The sequence below is a fragment of the Leucoraja erinacea genome, chromosome 1 (genome assembly GCF_028641065.1).
Source record: "Leucoraja erinacea ecotype New England chromosome 1, Leri_hhj_1, whole genome shotgun sequence".
In the NCBI taxonomy this organism is placed as follows: domain Eukaryota; kingdom Metazoa; phylum Chordata; class Chondrichthyes; order Rajiformes; family Rajidae; genus Leucoraja; species Leucoraja erinaceus.
In genome coordinates, this window is record NC_073377.1 from 104,808,931 (window position 1) to 104,829,700 (window position 20,770).

General features: G+C 43.5%; 1 protein-coding gene across 2 annotated transcripts in view; it reads left to right on the top strand.

Annotated features, from left to right (window-relative positions):
- Positions 1 to 20,770, top strand: part of LOC129700275 (protein transport protein Sec24D-like) — a 147,380-nt gene that overhangs the window by 73,372 nt on the left and 53,238 nt on the right. For both annotated transcript variants that reach the window (XM_055640624.1, XM_055640629.1), the window contains exons 9-10: positions 10,141 to 10,279; positions 20,222 to 20,337. In XM_055640624.1, the coding sequence (XP_055496599.1) occupies positions 10,141 to 10,279; positions 20,222 to 20,337 (255 nt within the window). The remainder of the gene's footprint in view (positions 1 to 10,140; positions 10,280 to 20,221; positions 20,338 to 20,770) is intronic.

The window sequence follows — 20,770 nt, forward strand, 5'->3', positions numbered from 1 at the left end:
AATTCACTTACCCTTGATTGTGAATGGGGAAGAAATTAATTCAGTAGAAATACAAACATTGATAAGTTTAAATGATCAAATTATGAGTAAGTGTAGGAGATCTCCCACCCTAGTGACCAAGACGAGTTTATACATCAATCCAGTATTTTTGTGGTGATATGTTTTTAGGACATTTTAGGTTATTACCAATTTAGATTTCACAACTGTCAGGGGGATCTTTGAACTCGGGTCTGTGGATTGTTAGTCTAGATCTTGGAATTACTATTTTTGACTAATTTCACTATTGAGCTATCACTGACTGCACTTCCAATTTTCTGGCTATCAAGATGAATTGTGGCAAAGCTGGCAGTACCACAAATGCAGGCCTACTAACCATCAGAACTGATATTCTGGTCCATACTCTTGTTCAGCGATATTTGGTGCAGCAACCCCTCCTAACAAAATGTAATATTAAATTTAAACTCTAATAATCTTATGATCTTAAGAAATGTGTGGAAGACTGCATCCCGACAAAAACCTTCCGAGTGTTTCTCAATCAGAAGCCTTGGATGAACTTTGAGATCCGCACTCTCCTGAAGACCAGACACCGGGCATTCATGTCTTATGATACAGTGGTCTACAAGAAGTCAACATACGACCTTGGTAAGGCCATCAAAAAGGCCAAAAGGGACTTCTGCTCCAAGCTGGAGGACGAGACAGATGTCCGGCAACTGTGGCGGGGCCTGAATGCAATCACCTCCTACAAGGTGAAATCAGGAGGCAACTCGAATGTCGGCGTAGCATCACTCCCTGACAAGCTCAATGAGTTTTCCGCACGCTTTGATAGGGAGAACTCTTATGTGCCTTCTCGAGCCCCCATTCGCTGTGATGGTATTTCAGTCACAGAGGCCTGCGTCAGAAAATCCTTCAGAGGGGTGAACCCTCAAAAAGCGCCTGGACCCGATGGTATACCGGGTCGTGTTCTAAAAACCTGTGCGGACCAACTGGCTGGAGTTTTTACGGACATTTTCAACCTCTCACTTCTGAGGTCCGAGGTTCCCACCTGCTTTAAAAGGGCATCAATAATACTGGTGCTCAAGAAGAGTAAGGTGACGTGCCTCAACGACTATTGACCTGTGGCACTAACGTCGGTGGTGATGAAGTGCTTCGAGAGGTGATCATGGTGCAAATTAACTCCTACCTCGAGAAAAACCTGGACCCACTGCAGTTCGCTTACTGCCACAACAGATCAACGGTGGATGCGATCTCGCTGGCTCTCCACTCCGCTCTGGACCACTTGGACAACAAAAACTCATGTCAGGCTGTTATTCATTGATTACAGCTCAGCATTTAATACATTCATCCCCTCCAAGCTGGTTTTCAAACTCTCAGAACTGGGTAACTGCGCATCCCTCTGCAATTGGATCCTTGACATTCTCATTCACAGACCACAGTTCGAATTAGTGGAAAAGTGTCAGCCTCGATAACAATCAGCACGGGAGCACCTCAAGGCTGCGTGCTCAGCCCCCTGCTGTACTCATGACTGCGTAGCCGGTCATAGTGCGAACTCCATCATCAAGTTCGCTGACAACACCACTGTTGTGGGAGGCATCAATGATGGGGACGAGTCAGAGTTTAGAAGTGAGATCGACCGACTGACCAAATGGTGCCAGCGCAATAACCTGGCCCTCAACACCAGCAAAACCAAGGAACTGATTGTGGACTTTGGAAGGGGTAGGATGGAGACCCTCAGTCCCGTTTAAATCAATATGTCGATGGTGGAAAGGGTCAAGAGCTTCAAATTCCTGGGCTTCCACATCTCTGAAGATCTCTCCTGGTCCGAGAACACTGTTGCTATTTTAAATAAAGCACATCAGCGCCTCTACTTCCTGAGAAGATTACGGAGGGTCGATATGTCAAGGAGGACTCTCTCTAACTTCTACAGGTGCACAGTAGAGAGCATGCTGACCGATTGCATCATGGCTTGGTTCAGCAACTTGGGTGCCCAGGAGCAAAAAAGACTACAAAAAGGAGTAAACACTGCCCAGTCCATCATCGGCTCTGACTTCCCTACCATCGAGGGGATCTATCGCAGTCACTGCCTCAAAAAGGCTGGCAGCATCATCAATGACCCACATCATCCTGGCCACACACTCATCTCCCCACTACCTTCAGGTAGAAGGTACAGGAGCCTGAAGACTGCAACGTCCAGGTTCAGAAACAGCTACTTCCCCACAGCCATCAGGCTATTAAACTCAACTCAAACAAAACTCTGAACATTAATAGCCCATTATCAGTTTATTTGCACTTTATCCGTTTTATTTATTCATGTGTGTATATATTTATACAATGGTATATGGACGCACTGATCTGTTCTGTATTCAAGCCTGCTATATTCTGTTGTGCTGAAGCAAAGCAAGAATTTTATTGTCCTATCTGGGAATAAACTCTCTTGAATCTTAAATATGCTTGGCCTTTACAGATGTGCATAAACATATGCCTTGTATGTCATTTAAATGAAATAGTAAAAGGTTGCGAAAGCTGAATCATTAGTAAGATACATTACGTAAAGTATTTTATTGTGTTATGAGTTTTTTTTTACCAAGGTATACGTTATTTCTATACATAGGTGTTTCACAAATGTAAAATGATTATTTTAATGTGGTTGAAAATCTTCAGAGATAATTCCTTGGTATCTCAGTTGCAGTTATAAATGATGGTGTACATGTGGTAATATAGAGTTAACACCAGCATTTTGCAAGTCAAGCATAGGACTGCATGCAATGGCCATCTGGAAATTTTAAACAGAAGTTGAAAAGGTCATGTGAATTTTTCCCAACCTTGGCAGAATTTTATTTATTAATAAGGTCAACTGCAATCACGTAAATATATTGGCATTTCTTCATAATCAATGGGTAGAAAGCTTGGGATTCTCCAATAAATACAACAATGAATGTTGGTCTTGGCAGTGATATCCATTTCTGTGAAAAATAAGTCTTTATGATGTTTATTTGTTAGAACTGAACAAATCAAGTGCTATGCCTTTTTTTTTTAATGAACAATCTTTGGTTGGATGCTATAAGTAACAACACTGATGCAACCATTTTCAAAGTTATCTAACATTCCAGAATGAGTAGATCAGTGGCTTGGCTGCAGGTTAAATCACATCTGCATTTGATTATCTAGAGTAGCTGCAATGTAGCCGATGACTGCTTTGGCATTCCTACCTCGCCACAGGTTAAAAAAACTTACCAAATAAGTCATCAGTACATTTTGCTGACAACAAAATATGATGTATGCTTCTTAGAAATTCTTCTGCCCATTCTAGGTATTTCTGCTTTGGAAGATGTTAGCAGATGTTGTTCTCCACATGCAAGTAGTAATACTTTGGGTTGGAGAGCACTTTGTGCACCCTCATCCTGGGTCATGGATTGGGTCTAATCCTTTCTTTGGTATTTTCCAGTCATTTAAGTGTTGGCTGTTGTGACAAGATGTTCAACAGGCAAGGTTTTAGTTTTCCTTTGCACCAAATTAAAAGAGGTGATTTCAGGTGAACCCATGCCAGATGTTAGCTGCAACATTGAACAAAAGAACTGGAGGGCTATTATGGGATAATTGATTGAATATCCAGGTCCAGCCCCATTCCTTGCATAACATGTGATCTGGTCTCCGCCCCACTGCCCCTCTGATCTGCTTCAGAATTCATCTTCCGGCATCCTTGAAGACACTTTGTTCTCAATCATTCATACAATATAGTACAACACAGGAAAGGGTGCTTTGACCCACAATATCTCTGCTGAACATGATACCAAGATAAAGAAATATCATCTGATCGCACATGATCCATATCCCTTTATTGCCCGCTTACCCTGGTGCCAATCTAAAGCCTTTTAAACACCACTGTCATGTCTGCCTCTACGACCACTCCTCGCAGTGCAATCCTTGCACCCATCACCATCTGTGTAAAAAAAATAATAACTTGCCCTATAAATCTTCTTTAACCTTTGCCCCTCTCCTTAAAGCTATGCACAATAGTCTTTGATATTTCCACCCTGGGGAAAAAGGTTATGACTGTCCACCCTGCTTATGCCTCTCATTATTTTATATACTTTTATCAGGTTTCTCCACAGTCTCCAGCATTCCAGAGAACACAATCCAAACCTGTCGACCTCTCTTAGCTGATACCTCTAATTCAGGGACCATTCTAGTAAACCTCTTCTGCTCCCTCACGAAATACTTCACATTCTTCCTATAATGGATTGACCAGAATTTCATGTAATACCCCAAATACAGTCTAACCAAAGTCATATAACAAAGGTATAGAAAGGTGCACCATGGCTTACTGACTCAATGCCCTGCCTATGAAGGCAGGCATACCTTCTGCTTTATTTATTACTCTATCTACTTCTGTTGTCACTTTCAGAGAGTTATAGACTTGGCCCTCAAGATCCCTCCGTGCATCACTGCTGTTAAGGGTCTTGCCATTAAGTGTATACTTCTCCCTTACATTCGACCTCCCAATGTGCAACACCTCACACTGACTCAGATTAAACTCCATCTGCCGTTTCTCCACCCATTTATGCAGCTTTTCTATATCCTGCTGTATACTTTGACAACATTCAATGCAGTCTGTATCTCCAGCACTTGGTGTCACATACTACCCAACCCACATTTACATCCAATTATTTTATATATATATCATAAACCACAGAAGTCCCAGCACAGTTGCCCGCAGAACTCCACTGGCCACAGACCTCCAGCCTGAATAACATTATTCCACCACAACCCTCTGTTTTCAGTAAGCTAGCTCAGAATCCATACAACCAAGTCACTGAATATCATACACCTTTCACTTTTGGATCCGCTCATCATGGGGGACTTCATCAAATGCCTTACCAAAACCCATGCAGACCATATCCACCATCCTATTTGGATTGATCACATTTGGTCTCTTCCTCAAAAAACATAATCAAGTTAGTAAGTTATGACCTGTCGCATACAAAACCATGCTGACTGTTCCGAACTAGCCCATTATATTCCAAATGGCAGTAAATGGTACCCGAAGAAGCTTCTCCAATAACTTCCCGACCACGATGTGAGGATTACTGACCTACAATTCCCTGGATTCTCTCTACTCCTCTTCCATAACAAAGGAACAACATTAGCTACTCTCCAGTCTATTGAGGCCTTGCTTGTGGCTAGAAAAAATACAAAGATGTCCGTCAAGGCTCCTGCAATCTCCTATTTTGCCTCTCTTAATAATCTGGGGTAGACCCCATCAGGCCCTGCGAAGATATACATCTCAATGCTCATAAAGAGTCCCAACACCACCTCCTCCTTAATCTCGTACTGCCCTTGCACATTAGTATTCTACACACTGATCTTATTGTCTTCCATCTCCTTCTTGATAAATATGGATGCAAAGTACAAATTTAGAACCTCACCTACATCCTCCGACTCAAAGCACAAATTCCTTTTTCTGAAGAAGGGTCCCAACCCAAAATGCCACCTATCCATGTTCTCCACGAATACTGCCTGACCCACTGAGTTGCTCCAGTATTGGGTGTCTATCTTTGGTATAAACCAGCATCTGCAGTTCCTTGTTATTACATCCCCTTCTCTGTCCTTGAACGATCCCTCCTTCTCTCAGGTTGCCCTCTTGATTTTAATGTAGGTATACAAAGCCTTGGGATTTCATTTAATCCGACTCACCAAAGCCATATTGTGGCCCCATTTTACCTTATAACCGTGTGCTGGTGGTCTTTCCTCGCTTTATATTCCTCAAAGTCCCTGTCTGATTCCATCTTCTTAAATCTTGCATATTTTTTCTTTTTTTTTAAAACCTCTTTGGTCACCCAAGGTTCCCTTAGTTTGCCATTTTTATCCCACTTTCTTACTGGAACGTAGATCTGAACTTACCCAACAACCACTGCTCCTAATTTACTCTCCCTAGTTAAAGTCATAGTGTGATACAGTGTGGAAAGTGGCCCTTCGGCCCAACTTGCCGATACCAGCCAACATGTCCCAGCTACACTAATCCCACCTGCCCTCGGGTTCAACATCAGCCACGACCTGACCTGGACCGCCAACATCACGGCGACGGCCAAGAAAGGACTTCAAAGGCTTCACTTCCTGAGGTGCTTGAAGAGGGCACGTCTCCCACAACAGCTGCTGGTGAGCTTCTACAGGTCAGCCATCGAGTCAGTTCTCACATACTGCATCACAGTATGGTACTCTGGCTGCACCGCAGAGAACAGGAAAGCTCTCCAACGCATCATTAAGACTGCTGAGAGGATCACTGGCACCCAGCTCCCCAGACTGGAGGACATCTACCGGACCCGCTGCATCCGGAGGGACAAGGGCATCATTAGAGACAGCACACAGCCTGGACACTGCCTCTTCACCCCCCTGCCCTCAGGAAGACGATACAGGACACTGAGCGCCCACACGACAAGACTAAAAAACAGCTTCTACCATAGAGCTGTGACACTACTGAACTCTATCCCCCTCCCACACTGATTCCCCCCCTCTCTCTCTCTCACACACCCGCCCATACTCATATATGTTTATAGTCTAATTTTTTTAATAGTTCTTTTTTAAACGTATTTTATACTGATATTCCTGTGCAGCTGGAGGACTGCTCCAACAAAATTCCGTTGTCTTGTACAATGACAATAAAGATTATTATTATTATGTTCTCTCTAAGTGCCGCTATGACATTATCTCCAATTTGTAGAGAAACTCCTCCTCCTCTTTGCCTTGCTCTCTATTACATCTGAAACATCAAAACCAGGGAACGTTGAGTTGCAGTTGTATATCCCCCAAAACATTCCCCGCATTGACCACAACATCATAATCACAAGCACTGAACCAGGCTCCAGGTTCTTCAGCTTTTCCTATGATACTCCCTGCATTGAAATAAACACACTTCAGCCTATCAGATTCACCATATTCCTTAACCTCTCCCTCCCTGTTCTTCCCTTGAGACTTACTGGTCATAACCTCTACCTTCCCATCGGTCCTTCCTTTTGCTGACCTTCCCCTCTGGTTCCCATCCCCCTGTCATTCCTGTTTAAACCCTCATCTCCAGAAACATCTAACATTCTTGTGTATCTGTGATTAATTGCAGCTTTGATGAATTGCCAAGCAGTACTGCCTAGATGTTTATATTGTACTTGTTTTTGGTTGTTTCCAGATTTTGTACAGTATTCAGATATAGACCTGGGGAGATACAGTTCCTGGGATAGGACAGCTGTAGGAGGATGTGGGCTGGTTCCCTGGTGAGCAGGATCTTATTTCCCCATTGTCATTTCCACATGTTCCAGATCATTTTGAGCTAAATGGTTTATGTGATGCTCCCTCCTCAGGCTGATCATCTCTCTTGAGGTTTAGTTTAGTTTAGAGATACAGCGTGGAAATAGGCCCTTCAGCCCACCAAGTTCGCATCGACCTACACTCACCCTATGTTCTATCCTACACACTAGGGACAATTTACAGAAGCCAATTAACCTACAAACAAGCATGTCTTTGGCATGTGGGAGAAAATCAGAGCACCCGGAGGAAAGTCACGCAGTGGCAAGGAGAATGTGCTAACGCCGTACAGACAGCACCCATAGTCAGGATCGAACCCGGGTCTCTGGCGCTGTAAAGCAACAACTCTGCTGCTGTGCCACCCACTTTAATTATAGGTGTTAAATATGCCCGAAAGGACGGTTCCAAAGTGTTATAAAAAGAACAGAAGATTCACCTGGAGAGCCGTTCCACTTGCACTAGTCTTGCTTCAAGTACTGTTGCTCGATTGTATAATAAACACATTTTGATGCAGTAGTTACAGACATCCCGTTGCAAAAATCAATGAAATGCAATATTTTGCTTTCTGGATGTGATGTTAGTGAATTAATAATCATGTAATTATATAATTGTGACAAATGCTGAATGCAGGTGTTTTGTTCCCTGAAAATTATGGGACTAAAGAAATGTCTGCAACTGGTGGTCATAATGGAGTCTTGCCAACACTTAACAGCCATCTACTTAGGAGATCTTTTGGCAATTTTGAACAGTGTTCCAGTTTTAAACTTGTTAAATAGTTATTCTCTGCAATGTGATACGGTGTTATGTCTGACAAGTGCAAAAATTGGTACAGCTTCATTGGCTGCTAATGGCACCAAGACAGTCCATTTTCTATGTAGGTCTCGATCAGGATCACAATGTACGATGTGATAAATACTCTCCAGTAATGTATAATACATGCGTGTTCGCTGTTTAAATGATGTTTAGATTGCACAGTGTCCTTGGTTTGAATAATAGAGGTCTACAAATACAAAAGGGGTTATTTGGAAATCCTCAGCTGATGTAAATAATGTTATTTTCCACTGGATGGCTGTTGTATCAGTAGCTTTTTGGATTGTTAATTCCCCCATAGCAGAATTAGCTGAGGCTCTGGGTGCTATTCATCCACTCTAGAGACAGAAAATGTGTTGTTCAGCTGAGTAATTGGAGACTGAGTTCAAGGGGTTATGACGGCAAGAGCATATTGACCTGATCAGGCTTGGTGAGGAGAGAGCCAGTGAAGCCCTCTATAGTGGACAAGCTTAGAATGGGGAACAAGGAGAACCATTGAAACTATGCAATGCAGAGGCTTATTCCTTGATTTGGAGTGAGAGAGGTGGGCATGTGGCTGCTGCAGGGAGCAACACTGTCTCACAGCTCCAACGACCAGGGTTTGATTCTGACCTCTGGTGCTGACTCGGTGAAGTTTGAATGTTCTCTTCATGGCCTCATGAATTTTTTTCTGTGTGCTCCTGTTTCCTCATACATCCATCCTAAAGACAGCTGGCGGTTTGGTTAATTGACCAGTGTGATTACTCTTGGTGTAAATGTGTGCTGGGAGAACCAGGGTGTGTTAATGGGCACCTGGGGAGAATAGACTGTAGTGAAATAGCTTGGAGAATGGGAATGATGAGATTGCTCGAAGAGCTGGTGTTAACTTGATGGGCCAAATGAGGGAGAGAATAATCGGGGACCTCTGTCTTAAATGGGAGTGGGGAACAGAATTGGCAACTAGAGCCTTGTGGAGAAGAGGGGAGAAATATTAGGAACTTGTTTTTTTTTTTGTTTTTTTTTTAAATTGGGAGTGAACAGGGACCAGTGCCTTATGTGGGTAAGAGTTGGGTTGGAGATTAGGACATTTAGGACATGGGAGAACATTATCCTTAATCACCCATTCAACCCCACTGACTTCCATCCTTAGATGTGGCCCTTGTGGCTAAAGGGATCAGAGGGTATGGAGAGAAGGCAGGTACAGGATACTGAGTTAGATGATCAGCCATGACCATATTGAATGGTGGTGCAGGCTCGAAGGGCCAAATGGCCTACTCCTGCACATATTTTCTATGTTTCTATGTTACCTATAAATTAAATTAAACGGCCTTGTGCTTGTATGATGATGGAATTAATCTCAAATCTAATGATTTTACAGTCGGACTAACTGGCATTGGTTTAAGGAGAAAAAGATCAAGCTACAACTATGTGAAGCTTTTCTGAAATTGGCTGTGTGTATACAGTGGGAGAATACAAATGATCTTCGCACTGTTGCCACCTCTCGGCAAAATAGTTTATCACAAACATGTAAATAACTAGATGAGAGTTCTGGATAGTAACAAAGCAGGCTGTTAGAAGCATATCTCTGTGAACATTCAATGCCTTATAGAGGCGAGAGGAGAAGGTTGTTGAGACCAAGTAAAGGAAATAGGTCAGACATTGGAATAGTTTTGTGTGCAGGTTGGTTTGTTTGATTTCATTATTATTTGTTTCTTTGGTGGGTATGCCAGTGACGGTTTGTAACAGCTTGGAAAATACTTTCATTCTTGTCAACGTCATCACCATCCCATCTGGTTTATATTGCAGTGTTAATCTGAACCAAATATTTTAGTCTGAATGTATACGTTTTAATGGGATATGTGAATTACCATTAAAAATGTCTAGTTCCATTACTAATAAATTGATTTGCAATGGATTAGTTAACTTGGGGAAATATTTCCTATGTACAATACATGTAATAAAATAGGAATCCTACTTATAAAATCTAAGCCGATTACTTCTCTACACATGGTACGAGTTTGATTTAAACATTACCAATTTTTTTTTTCTTCATTTTAATAGGCACCAATCTGTGTTGTAAACCATGGTGAGACTGGACCCATTCGTTGTAACAGATGTAAGGCCTACATGTCTCCATTAATGCAGTTCATTGAAGGGGGACGGAAGTACCAGTGTGGATTCTGCAGCTGTGTCAATGAAGGTTGGTAATTCATTTTATTTTCTTGCCATCATTAACCTCACAATAACACCTCCAACACAGCACCGATTTCTGGGTCCCTAATGGCTGAAGGAAATGAAATTGATATTGTTGGAACAATTCTTATTCAGCTCTCAAAAGTTTTACCATATGGTCTTTAGAGCAAGAATAAATTGCAGTTACAACAAAATAGGGAGAGGAATGGAACTTTAGGTTAGTTTAGAGAAACAGCCCCTTCGTCCCACCGACTCCACGCCGACCAACGATGATCACTTTAGTTGTATCTAAACCCAGTTGGTGGGATTATTCTGCTGGCAGTTGTCATGCAGTAAATGGGCTGAATGATTCTCCATTATGGTAACAATTAATTTTACTAATAGGCAGTTCTATAAGAACTAGTTTTGGGCCCCATTTTCAAGCAGAAATGTTAAACAGCCTGAAGCTTACCTGAACTGTAGCTCCCGGGTTCTTCAGCGTATTCACATGAGCTGTTGAAGCCACACAGCTGTCTAGAATTGGCTCATTCAGTGGTCAGGAGTAGTTAGTGTTTGCAATGACTCTCAGTTAAATCACAGGAGGAATCATGGACTTCATTGGCCATCAAGGGTGTTGTGAAATCTGGAGAAACGTCTCAATTCTGTAATTAAATTCACTCTTCCCATTCTGCATTCAGTTAAAGCATTTGATATTGTGGCTTTAAAATGGACACTCCTTTGTTTCTTTCTGAATAGTGTGTTTTAATTGCATGGTTTAATGTACAGGCCTAATTGAATACTGCTTACCTAACTTACTATATTTAACACTAAAGGAGATTTAGTAATTCTGTAAATAGTTGGAAATGTATGCTTGTTTAGGGCCAAGAGGCTTAATTCTGAAAGCATTTAATTAACCAAGAATTTTTTTTTTTTCTCGGGCACATTTAGAAATTATTTTTATTCTGCCTTTTTTACAAGAACACTGCATGCATTTTATTCCATCAAACCAACTAGATACGTGGAACTGATTTTTTTTTTTTATTGCCTTGTTTGATTTCTGCATGAACGTCACTGCATTCCCTCTGATGAAATCAAACCTTATTTGTTCAAAGAAAGATTGGCGGAGTGTGTGAGCTGGGATTAAGTGGTTTAAAGTGTTTGGCTATTTTCCGAGTATGTTGCCAAAACTGTTTGACTGGAACACATTACTTAAATTGGATTTTATTCAGTTGGATCATTATGACCCTTTCCCTTATAAAGTAAGCTTGTTAACTCTGAATCTTAATATCTTTCTTCCTTCTGCCACTCTACAAAATTCAAGAGCTAATATATGTGGTACTTAGTGAGAATATTGACATGTTTCTAAAATCATGAAAAGCAGACTACAATATGCACAGAGAGTTATGCAAAGATAGATACAAAATGCTGGAGTAACTCAGCGGGACAGGCAGCATCTCTGGAGAGAAGGAATGGGTGACGTTTCAGGTCGAGATCCTTTGGGTCTGAAGAAGAGTCTCGACCTGAAATGTCATAGATGCTGCCTTTCCCGCTGAGTTACTCCAGCATTTTGTGTCTATCTTCCATTTAAACCAGCATCTGCAGTTCTTTCCTACGCATTTACATTACACCATAACTGTGAAATAAATGCTATCAAAGGATTAGCATGTTATATAAGGTAGACAAAAGTGCTGGAGAAACTCAGCGGGTGCGGCAGCATCTATGGAGCGAAGGAAATAGGCAATGTTTCGGGCCAAAAACAGTTCTTCAGATTGAGGTAGGCTGGGGGCGGGAAGAAGAAAGGAAGAGGAGGAGCCAGGGGGCTGAAGGAGAACTGAGAAGGGGAGGGGACAGTGAGGGCTACCTGAAATTGGAGGTCAATGTTCATGCCGCTGGGGTATAAACTGCCGTTGCAATCTTTCTCCCCTCTTCGCCACAAGGCTCTAGTTGCCAATCCTTCTTCTTCTTTGGAGTTTTACGGCAGCCGGCATCCACAATGTTGCATTGCTGCCACCTTCTGGCTTCACTCCACAGTCCTCGTGTCTTTACTTTATATCCTTTTTATAAGGCCAGAGGCCCTCAAGAAATTAAACAACAAATTTACTCCTTTTCCTTCCCCTCCATACTCTAGAATGTTCTTTTCTGATATATCTGTCATTCCAATTTTCTTCATTTCATTGATCAAAACTCTTCTTTCTGTTGCATATCTTCTACATGCAACTAGAGCATGCTGAACTGTTTCCGGCTGATGACATTCCTCACACATCCCAGTAGGGTGTTTTCCCAACATTTTTAATGTGCTGTTCAGGTGGGTGTGTCCTATCCTCAATCTTGCTAATACTACCTATTCTCTCCTGTTCCCCCCTCTTCTTGCTGTAATGCCCACTCTGTTTTGTAGCGAATAGAGGTGTCTCCCCTTTGTCTCCTGTTCCCAGTATTGTTGCCATTCCTGATTTATTTTCTTCCACACAATGTGTCTTCCTTCAGATTTGGATAATTGTAGGTTTACCTCTATGTTCTCTTTTTTAACGGCCTCTTTTGCTAATTTATCCACTTTTTCATTTCCTAGCACACCAATGTGTGCTGGGACCCACAACAAAGTCACGTCACTGCCCTTCCTTGTCACTTGGCTTAATAGTAGTAGAATTTCATACACTAGGTCAGGCCACCTATGGGATGCACCAGACCCAACACTCTGGATTGCAGACAATGAGTCGCTACAAATTAATATTTTGCATGGTTGCACCTGTTCTATCCACCGAACTGCCATCAAAATAGCGTACAGTTCCACTGTATATACTGCCAAATAGTTATTTGTTCTTTTGCAAATCTCAACATTCATCCCTTGCACTACCACAGCTGCCCCTGTTGTTTCAGCTACTGGGTCCTATGATCCATCTGTGAAGATTAAGAGGTGTTCCCTGTATCTATTATATATATGGTTATGGTATTCTGTTTTTAGGTCTGAATTTTTCTCCCTCCTTTTTTGCCTCCCATATCTCCAGATCAACTTTTGGGATGTTTAGTCACCATATTGGGACAGATGGCCACAATACTGCAGGGCAGTTGCCAATCCTGTTCCGCACTCCCTTTTAAGACAGAGGTCCCCAATTATTCTCTCCCTCATTTGGCCCATCAAGTTAACACCAGCTCTCAGAGCAATCTCATCATTCCCATTCTCCAAGCTATTTCACCACAGTCTATTGTCCCCAGGTGCCCATTAACACACCCTGGTTCTCCCAGCTCACAATTACACCAAGAGTAATCACACCGGTCAATTAACCAAACCGCCAGCTGTCTTTAGGATGGATGTATGAGGAAACAGGAGCACACAGAAAAAAGTCATGAGGCCGTGAAGAGAACATTCAAACTTCACCGAGTCGGGCCCTGTACTCTCTCCCTCCCCTCCTCTCTTCCCCCCCCCCTCCCTCCTCTCTCCCTCCCCCCCCCCTCCTCTCTTCCCCCCCCCCCCCCCTCCTCCTCTCTTCCCCCCCCCTCTCTTCCCCCCCCTCCTCCCCCCCCCTCCTCTCTTCCCCCCCCCCCTCCTCTCTTCCCCCCCCTCCTCTCTTCCCCCCCCCCCCTCCTCCTCTCTCCCCCCCCCCCTCCTCTCTTCCCCCCCCCCTCCTCTCTTCCCCCCCCCTCCTCTCTTCCCCCCCTCCTCTCTTTCCCCCCCCCTCCTCTCTTCCCCCCCCCTCCTCTCTTCCCCCCCCCCCCCTCTCTTCCCCCCCCCCCCTCTCTCTCTTCCCCCCCCTCCTCTCTTCCCCCCCTCCCTCTCTCTTCCCCCCCTCCTCTCTTCCCCCCCTCCTCTCTTCCCCCCCTCCTCTCTTCCCCCCCTCCTCTCTTCCCCCCCCTCCTCTCTTCCCCCCCTCCTCTCTTCCCCCCCCTCCTCTCTTCCCCCCCTTCCCCCCCCCTCTCTTCCCCCCCCCCCTCTCTTCCCCCCCCTCCTCTCTTCCCCCCCTCCTCTCTTCCCCCCCCCCTCTCTTCCCCCCCCTTCTCTCTTCTCCCCTTTCTCTCTTCCCCCCTTTCTCTCTTCCCCCCTTTCTCTCTTCCCCCCCTTTCTCTCTTCCCCCCCTTCTCTCTCTCCCCCCCCCTTCTCTCTTCCCCCCCTTCTCTCTTCTCCCCCTTTCTCTCTTCCCCCCTTTCTCTCTTCCCCCCTTTCTCTCTTCTCCCCCTTTTCTCTCTCCCCTCCCCTTTCTCTCTCTCTCCCCTTTCTCTCTCTCTCCCCTTTCTCTCTTCTCCCCTTTTCTCTCCTCTCTCCCCCCCTTTTCTCTCTCCCCCCCTTTTCTCTCTTCCCCCCTTTTTCTCTCTCTCCCCCTTTTTCTCCCCTTTTCTCTCCCCCCCCCCTTTCTCTCTCCCCCCTTTTCTCTTTCCTCTCTCCCCCCCCTTTCCTCTCTCCCCCCCCTTTTCTCTCCCCCCCCCTTTTCTCTCTCCCCCCCTTTTTCTCTCTCCCCCCCCCTTTTTCTCTCTCCCCCCCCCCCTTTTCTCTCCCCCCCCCCTTTTCTCTCTCCCCCCCCCCTTTTCTCTCTCTCCCCCCCCCTTTTCTCTCTCTCCCCCCCTTTTCTCTCTCCCCCCCCCTTTCTCTCTCCCCCTCCCCCCCCTTCCTCTCTCTCCCCCTTTTCTCTCTCTCCCCCCCCCTTTTCTCTCTCCCCCCCCCTTTTCTCTCTCCCCCCCCTTTCCCCCCCTTTCTCTCTCTCATCCCCCCCATCCCCCCCCTTCCCCCTTTCCCCCCTCTCTCCCCCCCCCCCCCCTCTCCCCTTCTCCCCTTCCCCCCCCTTCTTCTCCCCCCCCCCCCCTTCTCCCTCCCCCCCCTCACTCTCCCTTATCCCCTCCACCCTCCTCACTCCCCCTCTTACCCCCCCCCCCCGCTCCCCTCCTGTGTGTGTGGGGGTGCTTTGTGTGTGACGGCGCACCCTCCCCCACCCCCCCGCACCCTCCCCCCCCCACCCTTCCCCCCCCCCCCCCCCCAGCCCCACTCCCCCTCCCCTCCCACTCCCACCCCCCCCTCCCCTTTGCCCCCATCTCCCCTCCCCCCCCTCCCTCGGCGACGGGACCCAACGGGTCCCCCTTGGTCTTGTTTAATATAAAATCACTACATTTGTGCAATTGTGAATATTTGATCTGTGTTTAAGCTACTTTTGGTAGAAATGAGGAGGGATAATTTGGAAATTCTTTCAAATTCACCATAGGTTCCAGTGATACTCCAAGAGGAATTTTTTTTAGCACCACAGTGAGATTTAGGGCCCAGCTTTCAGGTGCAATGGTTTATTCCTTTGTCACTTTCCCATGAACTCCCAACCTCAATCAAGCTAATGGTTCATAATGACTTGCTGGTCAAGATATGTCTGTATCGACATCCCACTGCAGCTACCAGCTGAGGTTGCTATTTAGTGGCCTTGAAACCATTTCCAGGAGATTGAATAGAAGGTAGCAGGTGGGATAGTGTTAGTTGCTTGGTAATGTTATGAAACTCATTGAATCCCCCGATATTTTAGTTTAAGCTGCCCAATTAGTCTGAACAAGGGTTCCGACTTGAAATATCACATGTTCATTCTCTCCAGAGATGCTGCCTGACTGGCTGAGTTACTCCAGCACTTTGTGTCTACCTTTGTCCATTAAAGTGTTGGTACAGCAAGTCCTGACAGCTGATGACTTCTATAGAAAATCCTCCTTGGAAGGTGATTTGTTGATTTTGCTCCAATAAGTCCAGAAAAAGATTGTCCTTTTTGGGTGTTAGGTTTCTAAGATTGCTTTCCCAATGTGAGTATATGGCACATAGACTATGTGACAATTTAAATGTGATTGTCACCTCCTGGTAACAAATGCACTTGCAATCCATCCCATTATATTTGGTTTCCTCTCAACCTTTATACATTGATGTATCCAGAAATATGTAGCCTCACAGATCATTTATTGGTGCAAACTGAAGCAGAGCAAACTTTCAAAGTGCACCTTAAACAACGGTTGTGATGCAATTTGCACTGTGGGTTTGCCTTCAAGGAGCCCAACTATATGGTAGATACCAATTTACCAATGAACATGTTGTGATGATAGGAAATGAATTCCCCAACCTCCAACATCTCAATGTTACTGCCTCAATGCAGACCGCAAAGGTTGAAGGGATGTCAGGATGAGTGGCTTCAGTTTGAGCTTCTGTCTCCTGGGACTCTCACTAAAGCAAAGTCCTGCTGTTGATTGGCAAGAATCCCCACTCATCTATTAAATATCAACTTTATTACCCATGTGGAATAGACAAAGTATAACAGCTTTATATTTGGACAGTGAAGACATAAGGAACTGCAAATGCTGGTTTACAAGAAAAATCACATGGTGCTGAAGTAACTCAGCAGGTCAGGTATGACATCTGGAGAGAATGGATAGTTGACATTTCGGGTTGGGACCCATCTTCGGTATGAAAAATGATCCCGACCTGAAACGTCACCTATCCATGTCCTCCAGATATGATGCTGCCTGATCTATTGAGTTACTCCAGCACTTTGTGACTTTTTATTATTTTTGGGCAAAGCAGTTTAACTGTAAAATGCTTCCAAAAAGTTTCTAAAGTTTTTATTGGAGTATTATTTCAACCATTCCTTCGCCATCTGGAAGTAACTATTCAGATTTCCCAAAAGATTTTTTTTTAACATGGCATGTAACTACCTCACTTTCCTGCAATCTCTTGCTCATTGCAATTTCTGCATTATTTTCTGCCAACTCTATTATTTTAATATTACTCCACCAGCTGAACTCTAATTTATATCTCTAATTAGTTTGCATTTCATCCATCGTTCTGACTTGCTTTGCAACTGTTTTTCTTTCATCTATCATAATGCAGGAATACTTTTTTATCCCGCAAGCCAAACATCTTTCCACAGGAAGACACAGTCAGGAGACCTATCTGTGGGGTACCTTTATTCGATGTTCAACAATATTATTTAGTTGTCCAGCTTTTGTTCCCTCTAATACAGCTAACTTAAGACACTCATCTATGCATTCTACTATTCTGTACCACAATACGTTGTAGTTCTTTACATGCCAGTTATCATTTGGATAGTGTCTTCTCTTATCATGTCTTGTTGCCAAAGTCCCATTACACTTGGCATAAAGAAATTCATCCTAATTCTGAGTCACTTTTCAATAAAAAGAAAGTCATTCACACTCCCTTGAATTGATATTTTGAAAATACATATTAAGTCTCCGTTTTCAGTTTTTATTTTGTGTTCACAGACTTTTAGAGCATTTATTTTGTTTAGATGTCGGAATTCTTCAAGCCCACAGGGCCATTGGCAATTCGGATCTCAGATTCAATTCCATAACATTCTCGAACTGCAAGAGCTTCTTCTTCATTGGTACCAAACTTGTTACTGATCACCAATGCAATATTTTTGAAAACAGAAGCTGTCTGAAAAAGCTTGTCAAAGTTATGCCTTCAAACATGTTTTTTCACAAAAGATCATTGTTTCACTTGATTAGGGTGGTACAGGTTTAATTCACGTAGACAGACTAATTGGAAATGAAATCAGACTAGTTTACAAGAGTTAATAGATAGATAAGATTCTCCTCTCCGACCCTAAGCCATCGCCTCACGCCCAACATCCAGCCATACACATACTCATTTTGATTGATCAAATTACAATGCAATGCAGGTGGCTTACATCAGAAATTAGATATTTTCTAATTGCTTAATAGTCTTGCTGCAAAATTATTGGGAACATTGAGCAGTGCTTCCATCAATGATCCCCAATCTGTTAGAGATTAGGTCCCTTTCATGATGAAAGTCCAGTGGATATTGTTCTGTTACATGTGCCAGAATAAAAATGGAAGCTATAATGCCATTGCTGCCTGGTGTAACAGGGCTTTATCCTTGGTAGCTGTTAATACACATTAATTGTTTTCATTATCCTACACTGAAAAGATTACCAGCAAAGGCACAAGGCAAAATCTTCCCCTGTGCAATCTTATACTCCTGTGTTTGTTCTTTGGGTGTCAGTGACATTGGAAAGAAGAATCTATGGGTTATCCACAAGAAATAAGGAACTGCAGATGCTGGTTTACACAAAAGGACACAACTTGCTGGAGTAACTCAGCGGTTCAAACAGATTCTCTGGAGAACTGGGACAGGTGATGTTTTCAGGTTGGGACCCTTTTTCAGACCCTTCTGCCAGTCTGAAGAAGGGACCCAACCTGAAATGTCATCCAGCTATGCTCTCCAGAGAGACTGCTTGAGCTGCTGAGTTACTCCAGCACTTTGTGTCCTATTATTTATCCATGTCAACCATATAGTATGCACCAGTAGTTTTGTGCAGGTCAATGTGGGGACACATTCCCCATTCTAGTAATAATTCAGGCTTTTAGAATTCTTAGCTATTTTCCTGGAGCCAACCCACACATTACCATGTTTATAGAGTTTAACTTCCGACTCCATCATTGATTTTCTGCTTTGCGACTAGCAGTACGCTTTGAAGGTTAGGCTAATTAGTGGCATTTTCTAAAGATCCGGCAACTCATCCCTCAGGCTCTTGTTACAGTGACTGGTAGATCCTATTCAGTTCAAGACACATAAGATTCATATGTTATCTCAGGTTTCTTTTGTGTTAGCCAAATACGTTTTTACAGGGTTGGAACTCCATAGCCTAATTAACTCATCAGCTGTGTTTAAAAGAAACCTTGAAATAAAATCATTGGTCTCATTGCTTAATCTTAATTGAGGAATGGTCCCGACCAAAAACATTAGCCTTTCGTTTTCGCTGGGGATGCTGCCTGACCTGCTGAGTTACTCCAGCACTTTTTGTCCATCTTCGGTATAAACCAGCATCAGCAGTTCCTTTCTACACGCTAATTTCGCAATTGTAAGTTATCATTCAAAATCTTATTTGGCTGTGATATTAAACATTCATCAAACACCATACTTTTTTTTTCCAATCATAGAAAACATAAAATTTGAAAGGAATAGAAGAAACTCAGCCCATTATATTCTTATTAGGTTTAGGCTTAGATTTATTATTGTAATAGACAATAGGTGCAGGAGTAGGCCATGCGGCCCTTCAAGCCAGCACCACCATTCAATGTGATCATGGCTGATCAACCACAATCAGTACCCCGTTCCTGCCTTCTCCCCATATCCCCTAACTCTGCTATTTTCAAGAGCCCTATCTAGCTCTTTCTTGAAAGCATACAGAGATCAGGCCTCCACTGCCCTCTGAGGCAGAGAATTCCACAGACACAAATCTCTGTGTGAAAAAGTGTTTCCTCATTTCCGTTCTAAATGGCTTACCCCTTATTCTTAAACTGTGGCCCCCGGTTCTGGACTCCCCCAAGTTTCTTATTGTAATATATACTGCGGTTGAATGAAAATCTTTCTTTTACTTGCTATCCAAACATATCAGATACAGTCAGGTCAAACTCAAGTCCAATAGATAGAGCAAAGTGGAAAATACAGAGTGCAGAATATAGTTCTCAGCATTACAGCACATTGTAGCGCATCAGTTCCATAGACAAAGTCCAATGTTCACAATGAAATAGTGGTGAATTGGACAGTACTCTGGCTTGGGGACAAACAGAAGCCTGACAACAGAGTGGAAGCACTATTCATGAGTCTGGCGGTATGTGCTTTCAAGTATCTGTACCTTTTGCCAGATGGGAGCAGGGAGAAGAGGGAATGACTGGGGTGGGTCAAGACTTTGATTATGTTGGCTGCTTTTCTGAGGCAGCATGAAATGTAGATGCAGTCGATTGTGGGAAGTCTCGTCCGTGTGATGGACTAGGCTACATCTACAACTCGTGGCAATTTCATGCGGTCTTGAGCAGAGCTGTTTCCAAACCAAGCTGTGATGCAACTCAAGAGTGTACTCTCATCCAATTCCATTTCCATACCGTTGATGCTGATTGGGGCATGTACTCCACCATTCTTCCTCTATTCATTCTGTATCTGCCATTTAGTCATTTTAAATATTGTTTTATGTTTTTCCTTCTGTAGTCCCCCCATTCTATTTTCAACACTTGGATCACATTGGCAGGAGGTTGGATCATTACGACAAGCCAGAGTTGTCTCTTGGATCCTATGAGTTTGTGGCGACTTTAGATTACTGCAAAGTAAGTACAAATGATTTATAAAATGTTTTCCCACATTGCTACATGATATGCAGTGCAAGGCTCCTAGTTTATTAATTCTCGTTGGGGTTTTTTTGTTTAATAACCAACCTAGTGCTTCTATATAAATAGTTTCATTTAAATAAAAGTATTCTTGTATCAGTTGTCATAGTTGCATGATCTAACTGAATACAGGGAATGTCAAATGAGCGTGATGTCCCACTCCTTACCATTTTACTGTCACAGTAGATGGACGTTGTGAAAATGATTTATAGGTTTGTTTTCTGGCAAGGAATGAGATGTGATTAATGAATAACTATTTCCACTAAAAGTCAGATATAACCCAATAGTTGGTCCTTAAATAGGCACAAAAAGTTGGAGTAACTCAGCAGGGCAGGCGGCATCTCTGGGTGACGTTTCGGATTGACACCCTTCT